Genomic DNA, 15191 nt, shown 5'->3' on the forward strand with positions numbered 1-15191 from the left:
AGTTTTCATTCCATGAAAATGGGAAGGTTTAGGTTGGGAATATTGCTTTCCTGGTAATAATTTGGATTTTGTGTCCTTCCTTAGCCAAGGGCAGGGATGTGGGCAGTCAGGTTCGGTATTCCTGGGAATGCAGGTGGCCAAGGAAAGTTGGAGTCTTGCAGGTTTGTGAGGCCACACGGGGGTCAGAGGAGTTCTGATGTTAATTAGGAAGATTTAATCACATACCCGGGATGCAGCTGGACTCTGGAATTCCAACTCTGCTGAATCAGTCAAAGAGCTGCGTGAGAAACTGGACAGCTCCTCTGCTTTTCTTTGGGAATTTCCATGCCCAGGTTATTCCTGTCCTGCTGAGGATTAGGACACTTCATCCGTGATGAGCCTGAGGAGTGCCAGAGGATTAAGGAGCAGCTCAGGACTCGGCTGAGCCGGATTTACAGCAAGTGCGCATTTGGGAATGAAGGGCTTTGACCTCCTGGAACGAGGCCAGAAGGGCTGGGAGAGCTGGGAATGTTCCCCTGGAGAAGGGAAGGCTCCAGGCAGAGCTCAGAGCCCCTGGCAGGGCCTGGAGGGGCTCCAGGAGAGCTGGAGAGGGACTGGGGACAAGGGATGGAGGGACAGGAGCCAGGGAATGGCTCCCACTGCCAGAGGGCAGGGATGGTGGGAGATTGGGAACTGGGAATTCCCAGAGCAGCTGGGGCTGCCCCTGGATCCCTGGCAGTGCCCAAGGCCAGGCTGGAACCCCCTGGGATAGTGGGAGGTGTCCGTGGGGGTGGAATGGGATAATCCTTAATGTCCCTTCCCCCCCAAACCAGTCTGGAATTCTGTGATTCTGCAAAATTCTGCTGAGTTTCTTCTGAACACACTTTCATTTCCTACACCCTGTTGCAATTTCCACATTTTCAGCCCATGAAAGAGTCAGAAATTTCCCCAAGTTTCACTAAAGAATTAAATTCCCAGCTCTGGTGGCAAAATACAGCTCAAGAATAGGGACTTTTGCCATATCCATGTTTACTTTACCTTGCAGGGATATTGGGAAAGGGAATGAAGAGGTTTCAGGGAGCAGTGATGGATTCTGTGTCTCTGAGCCTCAAAAAAATTCAGGTCATTCTGGGCATGGCCTGGCTGGGGGGGAAAAAATCCTGAACAATTGGTTTATATCCACAGAAAATTGGCATTTTTAATCCAGGGAAAAGGCAAAGGAAGGACTGGAGTCTGGAATTTCATTCACTTGGATTTGCAGCCTCCATAATTCCCCCCCAGCACTGTGTGGGGTCAGTCCCAGGAAATGCTGGCAGTTCCTCAGTTTGCCTCCTGTTTCCTACCCCAAATCCTGCTTTTCCTGCTCCCAGCCCTGCAGGCTTTGGGGCAGGAATTTCCCTCTGCCTTGCTGCAGGATAATGGGGTAAAATTTGGTTTATTCCAGGAATTGTCAGCTCAGAACCTCAGGATTCTTCCCTTCCTCCTCTTCCTGCAAACCTTCTTAGGTTGAAGTTCAGTTAAAATCTTATTTTTTGGGGAATGTTGTTCCTTTTGGAGGTTTGGAGGAGGGGGTTTTGTGGAATCACAGAATCCTGGGACGTTTTGGGGTAGAAGTGACCTTAAAGCTCATCCCATTCCATGGGCAGGGAATCCTTCCCCTATCCCAGATTGCTCCAGGCCCTTCCAGCCTTGGACATTCCTGGGATGGAGCATCCACAGTTTCGGTGGGAAATTTGGTTTTTGCATCCTCATTATTTCCCTGTAATGAAACTGTTCCCCGTGACCGCTGTGGAAATGGATTGTGTTACCCTGGAACAGCAATTCCTGGAATTTTAAAGCGGCATCCTGGGAATCCCTCAGCAGGCAGAGCCATTGGTTGATATTTAGGACAGATGGAAATTGTTATTAATGAGGAGTCCATGCAGAAATGCTGCAAGAATAATTAAATAAATCATTTATTTAATTTATTTAAATCATTCCAGCTCTTCCATCCCTTTGGCTCAGATGAAAATGAATTAAAATGGGATGGAAAATGGGAAGATCCCACTTGGGAATGAGGAGCTGAGGTGGGGAGGATAAGGAAGTTAAAATGTGCATAAAACTGAGGAGGGATTTTTAGTTATAAGAAATTTCTTTATGTTTTAGGAAATACAGAAAAGTGATGGGATTTTCTTCTCTTTTTCTATTCCAGGCACTTGGAGGATTATCCAGTGGTTCAGTGCTGAGGGAATTCTGTGGGAGCATGGCTGGAGCAGGACACGGAGCCTGGGCACAGAATGCAGGCAGTGATGGTGAGCGGGGGTCATTAATTACAGAGCTCTAATTACTGATGGCAGCCACAGGGATGAGCAAGGGATTCTGGAATGGTTTGGATGGGAAGGGACCTGAAATCCCATCCCAATCCACCCAGGGACACCTCCCACTGTCCCAGGCTGCTCCAGCCTGGCCTTGGGCACTTCCAGGGATCCAGGGCAGCCCCAGCTGCTCTGGGAATTCCAGCCCAGCCAGGAATTCCCAATCTCCCATCCATCCCTGCCCTCTGGCAGTGGGAGCCATTCCCTGGCTCCTGTCCCTCCATGCCTTGTCCCCAGTCCCTCTGCAGCTCTCCTGGAGCCCCTTCAGGCCCTGCCAGGGGCTCTGAGCTCTGCCTGGAGCCTTCCCTTCTCCAGGGAAACATTCCCAGCTCTCCCAGCCTGGCTCCACCCTTTGGAGAACTGGGTATGGAGGCCTCACCTTTAGCTTTGTTTTCCAAACTCCTGAATTCAGGCAGGAGCCCAAACCCTGGATCAGTGACTCTGGTGCCTTTTCCAAGGAATCTTTGGCGCTCACGAGGCGCAGTCCGAAGTATTCTGGCAGGATAAAAACTCATGGTTGAGAAATCTAAAATCATTATTTGAGGAAAACGAATATTTCAGTGTCAGCATTCAGTTAAAGGATGACTATCCATGAATCCACGAGACTCTGCTGCTGCTTTTCCCCTGCCTGCAGCGTGCTGCTCCTGCCTGCCCTCCCGGTGGCTCCGTGCCGCGGCACTGTGACCCCGCCGTGCTCCCGCCGTTGCCGAGCTCCGGAGCGGGTGCCAGGAGCCATGAGGAGGTTTGGCTACTGCCGGGTGGTGCTGGCCACCTCCCTGCTCTGGGTGCTGCTGGACGTGTTCCTGCTGCTCTACTTCAGCGAGTGCAACAAGTGTGATGACAGCAAGGAGCGCTCCCTGCTGCCCGCCCTGCGCGGTGAGTGCCGCTCTGTAGCCATGAGGTTTTGTGAAAAATCCTCTGCTAGGATTTTTTTCCCTCCTGAAGGAGCTGAGGGCCTCAGGAAAGAAATGTGAACAATAACTGTGTGCTGCTGTGGGATGCAACGGGTGCATCTTCCGTTGGTCCATGTGGATTGTTTTCAATTGATGGCCAAGCACAGCCAGCTGTGCCGAGGCTGGGAGCAGTCACAGCATTTTGTTATGCATTCTGTTCTGTCCTGGTTCTTTCTAGCCTTCTGATGATATTTTCTCTCTGTTCTTTTAGTATAGTTTTTATGTAGTATATTAATATAATATATATCGTGAGATAATAAACCAGCCTTCTGAAAATGGAGCCAAGCCTCGTGTCTGCGCACATGGGGAGTTCCCAGCACCGCTCCAGCCCCTCCCGGCTGATCCACTCATGGTTTGCCGGTGTTTGGCCTCGTGTTGCTGCCTCAAAATGGCTTTTCCCAGCAGAGGAAGTCCCAGGATCTACAGGGTTTAGCGCTGCTTTGGTGTTGTCTCAGTTTGTGTTTGTGTTTTATGGGATGGTTGGGGTTAAAATGGACCTTAAATCCCATTCCAGGGGCAGGGTCACTTCCCACTGTCCCAGGCTGCTCCAAGCCCCATCCAGCCTGGCCTGGGACATTCCAGGGATCCAGGGACAGGCACAGCTTCTCTGTGAGGGTGCTCAGAGAGGCTGTGGATACCCCTGGATCTGTGGAAGTATCCAAGGCCTGCTTGGATAGGGCTTGGAGTTGTCTGGGATAGTGGAAGGGAACAAACCCAGGGGCTTCAATAATCTTGGAATAAAACTGGATGTTCTTGGATCCAGAGGGGGATGAAAGCTCCCAGTGGAGCAAGGAGAATGGGGGTTGAATTTCCAGCATTCCTTGTGGAAAACCAGCAGCTTCCCTAAGGACAAATCCAATTCCCAAGTGCTCAAAGCACCTTTTGCTGTTGGGTTTTCCAGCCGTTATTTCCCGGAACCAGGAGGGCCCGGGGGAGATGGGCAGGGCTGTGCTCATCCCCAAGGAGGAGCAGGAGAAGATGAAGGAGCTGTTCAAGATCAACCAGTTCAACCTGCTGGCCAGCGACCGCATCGCGCTGAACCGCAGCCTGCCCGACGTGCGGCTGGACGGGTGAGAGCCAGCCTGGGAGCGGGCTGGATCCATCCTGGAATGGGAGCGGGCTGGATCCATCCTGGAATGGGAGCGGGCTTGATCCATCCTGGAATGGGATGGGAACAGGGCTGGATCCATCCTGGGCTGGGAGCGGGCTGGATCCATCCTGGGCTGGGATGGGAATGGGGCTGGATCCCATCCTGGGGTCGGCTGGGGGCTGAAATCCCAGGCTGGGGGCTGAAATTCCATCCTGGGAATGGGCTGGGAATGGGGCTGGATCCCATCCTGGGGTCGGCTGGGGGCTGAAATCCCAGGCTGGGGGCTGAAATTCCATCCTGGGAATGGGCTGGGAATGGGGCTGGATCCCATCCTGGGGTGGGCTGGAGACTGAAATCCCATCCTGGGAACAGGCTGGGGGCTGAAATGCCATCCTGGGAATGGGGGCTGAGGGGGGCTGGGGGCTGAAATCCCATCCATCCCGGCCCTGCCGTGGGCAGGGACCCCTCCCACCATCCCAGAGTGCTCCAGCCTGGCCTTGGGCACTGCCAGGGATCCAGGGCAGCCCCAGCTGCTCTGGGAATTCCAGCCCAGCCAGGAATTCCCAATTCCCAGTCTCCCATCCATCCCTGCCCTCTGGCAGTGGGAGCCATTCCCTGGCTCCTGTCCCTCCATCCCTTGTCCCCAGTCCCTCTGCAGCTCTCCTGGAGCCCCTTCAGGCCCTGCCAGGGGCTCTGAGCTCTGCCTGGAGCCTTCCCTTCTCCAGGGGAACATTCCCAGCTCTCCCAGCCTGGCTCCAGGGTCAGTGGGATTCTGTGGGATGGGATTTCTCCCCAGGACCCCAGCAATTCCCCATCCCGTTGCTGTATCCCAGCAGGACTGGCTCCCATTGCATCCCTGCCCTGGGACTGTTGGTTTCATTCCAGCTGATCCATGGGATCTCACACAGAGTTTCATTTTATTCCTGTTCCATCCTGGATTTTCTGTCAGGGAATGTCCCAGGATTTCCAGGGTTCTGTTGGAAATGACCAAGCTGGAGATTTTAATCAGAGCCAGCTCTAATTAGGAGCTATTGATAGACCTTAAACCCAGCTCAACTCACCAGGGAAATGCCTCATTTCACTCCCAAGGATTTTCTCCAGCAAGGGAAGAAATCCATCCTCAATCTTTTCTGGATGAGTGAGGCTGCAAGTGCCATTCCATGGATTGCTGGAGCATCCTAATTGGATTTTCTCCTGGAGATTGCAGCTGGAATTGGCTCCTGGGTGTGTTCCAGTGCTTGGGAACATCCAGGGCTGAGCAGAAACATTGGGATTTCTGGAACAGCAGCCAGGGTTAAACATGGAGCTGGAGTTTGTGGGGATTCTCCAAAGAAAAAAACATTGAGATATGATCCTGGGTGGGGGAAAGGGCTTGGGAAGGAGTAGTGGCAATGGATGTGTGGGAAAACTCCCTTTAATTGGGAAAATCCATCCCTCAGATCCGTGTTTCAGGGCAGGAATTCTTGATTGGATTTTGAGGTGAGACCAAAATTCATTATTCCTGAAATTCAGCCCTCAGGGGAGGGAAAACTGGTTTGTTTTTGGATAGCCACACCTGATGCATTTGTTTTGCACCAGGACCTGTTGGATTTGGGGTTTTTCCAGCTCTGAGTCGTGGTGGATAAAAAATTCCTTCCTTGGAGGTTGGGGAGGTGCTGGCCCAGCTTTCCAGGAGAGCTGGGGCTGCCCTGGATCCCTGGCAGTGCCCAAGGCCAGCTGGAGCAGCTGGGACAGTGGGAGGGGTCCCTGCCAGGCAGGGTGGGATCGATGGGATTTCAGGTCCCTTCCATCCCAACCCATCCTGGGATTCTCTGAGCTTGTGGGTGAAGATGGCAATTCTGTCGCTCCCTGGAATATCCATAAGTACTGGAATGTTTTTCGTGGGCATGGCCACCCTGGGATTGTTGCAAGTTCTCCTTTATTGCGAGAACATGTGAAAATTTCCCTTCCAGAAGCAGAGTGCTTGTTCTCCCTTCCATGTTTTCCACGTGGGCTGCAGCTGCCTTTGGAGCAGCCGTTTGCATGGGAGATATAATTGGAAAAGAGGAGCTGTCAGCTCCTTAATTAGTGTGGAAATCATGGAAAACAGATTTTCCTCCCTGGCAGCCTCGGAGGGGCCCCCAAGACATCCCCGGATGGAGCAGAAAACAGATTTTATTTAAGGAAAATTGTTCCAAAGGGGGTTTTGTATTTCCTTTATTCCTGGTTTCAAGGGGCTTGGAATTGCAGGAAATGCAGGAGCAGTTTGGATAAAAGCCCAGATAAACTCAGGGTTATTTTGCAGGGATTTTCCTTCCCAAGGGTGAATTTTCAGGCTGCCTTGGAAGGGCCCTCACCTCCTTCCCATGGTATCTTCTCCCAGAGAATCTGCAGGAAATCTGGGATCCCGCTTTCCCACAGACCTCTGGAAATGGGATTTGGGAGGGGGATTTGAAGGCTTTGGTGTGCATGGATTAACTTTGAAAAATCCACGGCTCTTTCCCATTTTTAAAGGATGTGCAGGTGCCCCACATTGGTGGCTTTCCCAGAAATACCCTAAATATTGGAATGGTGCTTGGTTCAGCTGGCAGGGTTTGGCAGGGAGTGGGAACTTTGGGAAAGCAGGCAGGATTTAAACATTCCTGGTGGATCAGTGCTGGGTGAGCTCTGCCTTTCCTTGGCAGCTCATCCCAGGCCATTCCCAGTGTGCTCCAGACCTCCCTGGAGTCAGGGACAGCCTGGGAATGGCTGCACCTGGAATTCCTGATTAAACAGCTCAGGGCTGGAGTCTGATCCCCGGGGCTGAGCTGGGTCCTTGCTGGGAATATCAGGAATGGCAGAGTGAGATGAGCCCCTTCTCCAGCCTGTGTCATCCTCAGAGCAGCTGGAATTCCAGTCTCTGGTCTCCAATTAATTCCTTAATTCATCCCATCAGCTTCCTTGAGTGGGAACTTTGGGAAAGCAGGCAGGATTTAAACATTCCTGGTGGATCAGTGCTGGGTGAGCTCTGCCTTTCCTTGGCAGCTCATCCCAGGCCATTCCCAGTGTGCTCCAGACCTCCCTGGAGTCAGGGACAGCCTGGGAATGGCTGCACCTGGAATTCCTGATTAAACAGCTCAGGGCTGGAGTCTGATCCCCGGGGCTGAGCTGGGTCCTTGCTGGGAATATCAGGAATGGCAGAGTGAGATGAGCCCCTTCTCCAGCCTGTGTCATCCTCAGAGCAGCTGGAATTCCAGTCTCTGGTCTCCAATTAATTCCTTAATTCATCCCATCAGCTTGAAATGTGGCAAGTTCCCCTTGGAGCAGTGCCATGGCTGCTTCCAGGCCCCTTTTCCATCCTGCCTCAGAGCCATTGGAATTCCAGTCTCTGGACCTCCACTTTGCCTCCTTAATTTATTCCTGTAATTTTGAACCACCTGGTTGTGGAACCTGCCCCTTGAGGAGGTGCCATGGCTGCTTCCAGGGCTCTTTTCCATTTTGGCTCAGCCTCAGAGCCACTGGAATTCCAGTCTCTGGGGTCTGCTCTTTGCCCCTTTAATTAATTCCTAGAATTTTGAACCACCTGGTTGTGGAACCTGCCCCTTGAGGAGGTGCCATGGCTGCTTCCAGGGCTCTTTTCCATCCTCCCTGAGCCCCAGAGCCATTGGAATTCCAGTCTCTGGCTCTCCACTTTGCCCCATTAATTCATCCCCACCATCCTGGGCTGTCTGGATGTGGAACCTCCCCCTTGGAGCAGAGCCACGGCTGCTTCCAGGCCCCTTTCCCATCCTTTTCCAATCACCCTTTTCCATTCAGAGCCACTGGAATTCCAGTCTCTGACTCTCCAATTTGCCCCTTAATTCATCCCCACCCCTGGAAGCGGCAGCAGCGCCTTCCAAGCCCCTTTTCCACAGCGGGAGGACGCGGATCCCCTCGGGGCTGTCCCTCCCTTGCCCTGACCCCCCTTTCCCCGTTTGCCGGCTGTTTTTGGGCAGGTGCAAGAGCAAGGTGTACCCGGAGGAGCTGCCCAACACCAGCGTGGTGATCGTGTTCCACAACGAGGCCTGGAGCACGCTGCTCAGGACCATCCACAGCGTGCTGGAGCGCTCCCCGCCGCGCCTGCTGGCCGAGATCGTCCTGGTGGATGATGCCAGCGAGAGAGGTGGGGCTGGCCCAGCAGCTCCCATCCCAGAGCCCATCCCCTCCTCCCGGGGGGGTCCTGCAGCTCAGGGAGTGCTGAGGATTTCCCGTGTGTGGAGACGTGAGGCTTGACTGACTCCGTGTTTCTCAGAAAGCCGGTTTATTGTTTTATGATATATATTATATTAAAATACTACATAAAAACCATACTAAAAAAAAAAGAGAAATCATCAGAAAGCTTGAAAAAACAAAAATAAAATAACATGCGTAACAAAATCTTGTGACTCTCAGAGTCCAATGCAGCTGTTTCTGTGATTGGCCATTAATTAGAAACAACCAACATGCACCAATCCCAGATGCACCTGTTGATTCAACAGCACACAGTTATTGTTTATATTTCTTCCCTGAAGCCCTCAGCTCCTCAGGAGGGGAAAATCCTAGCAAAAGGATTTTTCAGAAAATACCATAACTACCCAGGGAGGGCTGGCAGTGTGGTTCACACCAAGCTCATCCCAGCAGTGGTGGGATCCAGAGGGAGTGGGGAGAGGGGTTGGAAAAAATTAATGGAGTGCCAGGATGGTTTGTCTTGGAGGAGACCTTCAAAGGGCACCTAATGCAGCCCCTCACCATGGCAGGGACACCTCCCACCATCCCAGTTGCCCAGCCTGGCCTTGGGCACTGCCAGGGATCCAGGGGCAGCCACAGCTGCTCTGGGAATTCCAGCCCAGCCAGGAATTCTCCATTCCCAATCTCCCACCCATCCCTGCCCTCTGGCAGTGGGAGCCATTCCCTGGCTCCTGTCCCTCCATGCCTTGTCCCCAGTCCCTCTCCAGCTCTCCTGGAGCCCCTTCAGGCCCTGGATCAGATCCAGCTCAGTTAATTTGATATTCTTGGAAAGGTAAATCCTTTCCTTCCCGTCTCTCCACTCTCCTCATTCCATGTTTCAGATTTTCCTGAATATCCCCACTAAGTCAATTCCTTGGAATCCCAGAGTGGTTTGGGTTGGAAGGGACCATCTCATTCCAACTCTGCCTTTGTTGCTTCTCTTTGTGCTTTGTTTCCTGCATTCTTCACTCTTTTATTTTCTGTTTTGACCCCCAACTTTAAAAAGCAATCTCTGCCTGTGGAACTGGGACTCCCTGGAAAAGGAATCCCATCAAGTTCCTTAAATGGAATCAATGGAATGAGAAAGACTCCTGGAGAAGCCCAATGGCAAACTCAGCCCTGCAGCCACTCCATCCTTCAGTTCTGCCCCATGGAGCATTAATTGAACCCTAATTACTCCCTGGATTTCCCTGCTCATTAAGTGGCTTAATGATTCCCTATGCCAGAAGGTGGAGGAGGATTTGAGCCAAGTAATTCCCATTTTTCCTAAGAGCATGCAAAAAGCTCCAATGGGGAAATCCATTAAAAAAAAAAAAACTTTTTTTTTTTTTTTTTAATTGAACGGCAGCAAATTGCCCAAAGTGACTTTGTCTTGTGGTTGCTGGTTCATTCCAAGGAGCTGCTTGTGCTTTATTTAAAATTCCTGAGATATTATCCTGGAATCGGGGAATGGTTTGGCTTGGAAGCGACCTTAAAGCCCACCGCCATGAGATGCTCCAAGCAGAGAGGTTCTGTGACTACCCTGGAATAAAACCTCCCTAAAAATCCCATTTCCCTTCTGTTCCCCCCCAATTCTGGCAGAGTTTTTGAAGGCCTCCCTGGAGAACTACGTGAAGAAGCTGGAGGTGCCCGTCCGGATCCTGCGGATGGAGCAGCGGTCGGGGCTGATCCGGGCCCGGCTCCGAGGGGCGGCAGCTGCCAAGGGACAGGTGATCACATTCCTGGATGCCCACTGCGAGTGCACCCTGGGCTGGCTGGAGCCACTGCTGGCCAGGATCAAGGAGGACAGGTGAGGAATTCCTGGCTCCAGAGGCAGGGATCTGCCCCAGGCCCTTCCCTGGCTGCTGAAAAATGGGAATGAAAAGGATTCACCGAGCTGCAATGAAGAGAACATTGAATATTTTTTGAATTCGCTGATGTTTGTGTCAAAATCTCATTCCTGAATAAATGTGGGAGCAGCTTTCCCAAGGTCTGGATCTCTCCCATTCAAAGGAAGGTTTCTCCCTGTTTTTTACCAGGAACAACTTCTCTCCCTGACCCCCTGAACTCAGGGAAATTTGCACCCTTTTTATTCCTTCTCCTTTCTTGTTTTCCCTTTTTTCACTCTTTTTCCCATCTTTTTTTTCCCTCTTTTCCTCCCCTTTTCCCTCATTTTTTCCTTCTTCCCCTGCTTCCCCCCCCCTTTTTCCCCTTCCTTCTTTCCCTCCATTTCTCTCTTCCCCCTGATTTTCTGCATTATTCTCCTTTTCCTTTTTCCTCTTCCTTCCTTTCCCTTCTTTTCCTTCTTCTTCCCCTTCGCTGCCTTTCCCCCTTCTCCCTTTTTCTTCCTTTTTCTCCCTTTCCCCCCTTTTTTCCCCTCCTTTACTCTGTTTTCCCTTTTCTTTCCCTTTTCCTTTTTCCCTCCTATTTTCCCTCTTTCTTCTCCCTCCTTCTCTTCCTTTTCACCCTTTCCTCCTCTTTTCCCCTTCTTCCTCAGTTTATTCCCCCTCCCACAGTGGTCAGGTTTAGTGGGATTTTGTGCTGCTGGAGCCCTGCCCGGGATGGCATTCCTTGGGAAAAGCAGGATGAGGTGATGCCATGGGGCAGCTCCAGGGCTGGAATCCTTTTGCCAGCCCTCTTCCTCTCCCAACCCTGGGCTGGGTTGTGGCTTTGCTGGGATGCAGCAAACCTGGGATTGCTCCCGTGTTTTCTGTGCAGGAATGGCAGTCCTGCTGCTGTGAGAGCTGCAGGGATGGGAAGCAGGTGTTGCTTCCCAAATAAAACAGGATCAGGTGATGATGAGAATCAATCCCAGAAATTCGCAGGAGCTGTCAGGTGATTCCACAGGGAAAAGATGCAGAACTGAGGAAAAAATTAATTTTTACAGTTTAAAAATCACTTCAAGTCCTTTGATCTTCCCGATATTTTGGTGGAGGGCGTTTTCCAAGGAAAGGCCTGCAGCTCTGGTTGTGTCCCATTAAATTCACATCCCAGGGAGCAGTCCTGCCTGCTGCACTCCCCTTATCCCAGGGGCTGGGCTGGGCATCGGGGCACGAGTTACTGAATTTTCCAGGGTGAAACTCAGCACTCCCAGGTTGGTTAGGCAGGGGTTTGGGAAGTGTTTGGTTTCAGAAGGCAAAGGACATTTGGGGTGCTTAGCAAGAATCCAGCTCTGTGTGTCCAGTTCAGTTTCATCCTTCACGACTTGCTTAAGGCTCTGTCTTGGAAAAAAGGGGGAATTTTGTATCAAGCAAAGAGTGTCTCCACTCAGTAGGGGGAGGAAGGAGGAATGAGAATGTTTGGATTGGGAAAGACCTTAAATCCCATCCCATTTCACCCTGGGACACTCCCACTGTCCCTGGCTGCTCCAGCCTAATTCCAAAGGTTTCTGCCTGTTCAGCTCCCTCTGTTAATTTGCTGCAAAGAGATTTTTATTCCTGTTTTTTCAGGATTTAAGGCAGATATTCCAGAGGATTTCTGAGCATTTTTGAGCTTTGATTTGCACTTAACCCTATCCCATCCTCTCCCAAATGTTCAGGAATTCCAAAGATTTTTGCCTGTTGATCTCCCTCTGTTAATGGGTTTTTATTCCTGTTTTTTTGGGATTTAAGGCAAATATTCCAAAGGATTTCTGAACATTTTTGAGCTTTGAACCCCAGTGATTTGCGCTTAACCCTATCCTGTCCTCTTCCCAATGTTCAGAATTTCCAGAGATTCCTGCCTGTTCAGCTCCCTCTGTTAATTTGTTGGAAATGGATTTTTAGTCTCATTTTTTCAGAATTTAAGGCAGATATTCCAAAGGGTTTCTGAGCATTTTTGAGCTTTGAACCCCAGTGATTTGCACTTAAATTCCTGGTTTATTGCTTGGAAAATGGGATTGATAACGGAGCACCCTGAGGGAAAAATGATCCAAGAGCATGTCCTGACCTCTTCCATTTAATTGCTGGAATCACAGAGTGGAACAAAACCTCTTCCAAAATTGCAAATGGAGCTGAAAAGGGAACAAATGGAATAAATTCCTGGCCATGGGATGTTTGCTCAGCTGCAGTGGCTGCTGGGGCTTCCTGCAAAATTCCAAAAGAGACCAAAAAAGGGTTCCCGAGTGGATGGAATGGATTTAAATCTGGGAAGGGGGAAGGATTCCAAGCCTGCAGGTGGAGGGAGGGGCAGCTCAGGGATAGTGCAGGCAAGGAAGGCATGGAAGGGCAGGAAAAACCTTCCAAAATTGCTTTTAAAATTCCCACGTCTGTCCCTGATTGTCCTGGCAAGGCTGGAATCGGGGAAGGGCGGATTTGGGGTTTATTCCCAGGATTTGGGGTTTATTCCCAGGATTTGGGGTTTATTCCCGGGAAAAGCAAGCTGTCAGAGCCAAGGGAATTGTTTTCCTCCCGATCCAAAATCTCCTCTCCGGGCCAGCAGCTCTTGATTAAAGCTCAGGTGTGCATGGAAATTAGGAAAATGAATTATCCTAACGAGCTGCAGGGCCTTGCTGAGCTCCATCCATCCATCCATCCTTATTTCCTTACCCTGAAATGGAGCAGGGCTCAAAATTAATCCCAGCTCACACACTGAATGGACTCTTAAAACTGATGAAGCAAAAAAAAAAAAAAAATAGGGTTTGTTGAATTCCTGTATTTTTCCCATCAGTTTTTGGCTGGAATTTTGGGGGATTCTCTGGATAAAATGGGAGTTGGGAAGCAAGGGGGGCAGAGGGACAAATGTCACCTGTGCCACGGCTGTCACAAAGAGCTGAGAGTGAAGGGTTGTGCTTTAGGCTGGATCAAGTCCAAAATCTCAGGTTTTGGTCCAGGAATTTCAGTCTTTGGTGTCAGAGAATCCCAAAATCTTGGGCGTTTCCAGGCTCGGCACAGCCCATTTTTGTGGATATTTCCATGCTTTTCCCTCAGTTTTTGAAGCTGAAGGCACTCCAGGCTGGGATTTGAAATACTAAAAATATGGATTGTGGCCCAGGAAATGTTTTGTATAAATTAGGGATTGAGAGGGAAAATACAAGATCAAATCCCAGGGAAAAGGCAAGATCAAAAAATAGAAAAAAAAAGACAAGATTAAATATCAGGAGTGTGTTAGGATCATGGAGTTTGCTGAGCTGGAAGGGACCCACAGGGACCATCAATCCAACCCCTGGCCCTGCAAGACATCCCAAAAATCCCATCCTGACAATTCCCCTGAAATAATCCATGGGAATGAGAGCAACCCTGGAGCGTGGCTGGGTCCAAGCTCCGTGGATTTTGGGGAAGAGCAGGGAAATCCAGTCAAAATTGTCCTTATTGCTCCTTGGGGTGTGGCTGGGCCTGAGATCCATAGATTTTGGGGAAGAGCAGGGAAAATCCAGTTAAAATTCTCCTTTTCTAGTTGTTTTCCATAGAATTCCTGTGTGGTGAAATGTGCTGTGAATTCCAGAGTGTCCTTTAAAAGGTCTTTTTTCTTTTTTCTTTTCTCTTTCCTTTCTCCCCTTTTTTTTTTTTTTTTTGTTTTTCTTTGTTTTTGTTTTTTTTTTTTTGTTTTTTTTTTTTTTTTTTTTCCTGTTTGTTTCCCACCCAGGACCCCAACTATGGCTGGTGGCCTGTTTTCTATTGACAGGAACTACTTTGAAGAGATAGGAACTTACGATGCAGGAATGGATATCTGGGGTGGCGAGAATCTTGAAATGTCCTTTAGGGTAATTCCTGTTTTCCTTCCTTTTCTTTTCCCCCCAAAAAATATCCCCCCATTTGTACTGTCATTCCTTCAGGGAGCTCCTGCTTTAGCTGGCCTGCAAGTCATGAGTTAAATGGAATTTTTAAAATTTGGGGAAACCTCGTGGGGTGTTTTGGGATTTTTCGCTGCATGGAATGTTTTAGTATCGAGGGTTTTACCCCTCCAAAATTCCATATATTTTAGGCATTCCTTCATGGAAAAAACGAGGTGCCCAGTGGAAATTTGCTATGAATTTATGTTAAAAAATAAAATTATAAATACGTTTTAAGACGTTTTGGGAATGGTGACATCATGGACTTGCAAGTTCCGGCTGGAATTCTGGGTCTGTGCCAGGGAAATTCCTATCCTGCAGAAAATGCTGGTGTTCCTGCTGGGGTAGGGGTGAGCCACACCTCAGGGAAATGCATCCAGTCACTGCCCTTCGGATGGAAAAGTGGGAAATTGAGGCTTGGCTGGGGAATGGTTGGAAGGGATGTTGGGAATGGCTTTGGACTCCCCTGATGTGTCCCATTTTCTGGATTTAGTGATGGAATAACCCCCAGGATCCCTCTGGTGCCCACAGCGCATCCTGGCAATGCCCTTTCCCCCTTTTCCTGTCTTTTCCATTCAGCCAGGACCGTTTTCCTTGCCAGGGACCCCTCTGAAGTTTTTTAGGGAACAGATTTTCCAAGGAAGAGCAGCTGGGAATTTGAAAGCTTTCCCAGGCCATTCCTCTGAACTTTAATTGTTCCCTTTGCAGGAAAATCAAAAGGTTCAGTTCCCCTCCTGAGCCTGGGTGCTTCCAGTGGGGAGATTCCCATGTTTTTTGCTGTGTTAACCCCTAAAATTCCTCCTGGGGTGTGCCAAGCCCCCTGTGCAGGAATTATTTTCCATGTTTTTCCATGTTCTACAGGAAATCCCTGGAGCAGGGAGTGC

At 50.1% G+C, this 15191-nt stretch overlaps 1 protein-coding gene across 1 annotated transcript in view; it reads left to right on the forward strand.

The window, feature by feature from the left end:
• Positions 1–15191, forward strand: part of GALNT13 (polypeptide N-acetylgalactosaminyltransferase 13) — a 43673-nt gene that overhangs the window by 6969 nt on the left and 21513 nt on the right. Inside the window, exons 2-7 of the mRNA XM_041467318.1 lie at positions 2171–2270; positions 2968–3209; positions 4188–4356; positions 8330–8496; positions 10161–10368; positions 14121–14238. Of these exons, the coding sequence (XP_041323252.1) occupies positions 3068–3209; positions 4188–4356; positions 8330–8496; positions 10161–10368; positions 14121–14238 (804 nt within the window). The 5' untranslated portion in view covers positions 2171–2270; positions 2968–3067. The remainder of the gene's footprint in view (positions 1–2170; positions 2271–2967; positions 3210–4187; positions 4357–8329; positions 8497–10160; positions 10369–14120; positions 14239–15191) is intronic.

Source organism: Pyrgilauda ruficollis, unplaced genomic scaffold (genome assembly GCF_017590135.1).
Source record: "Pyrgilauda ruficollis isolate IOZ18807 unplaced genomic scaffold, ASM1759013v1 scaffold205, whole genome shotgun sequence".
In the NCBI taxonomy this organism is placed as follows: Eukaryota; Metazoa; Chordata; class Aves; order Passeriformes; family Passeridae; genus Pyrgilauda; species Pyrgilauda ruficollis.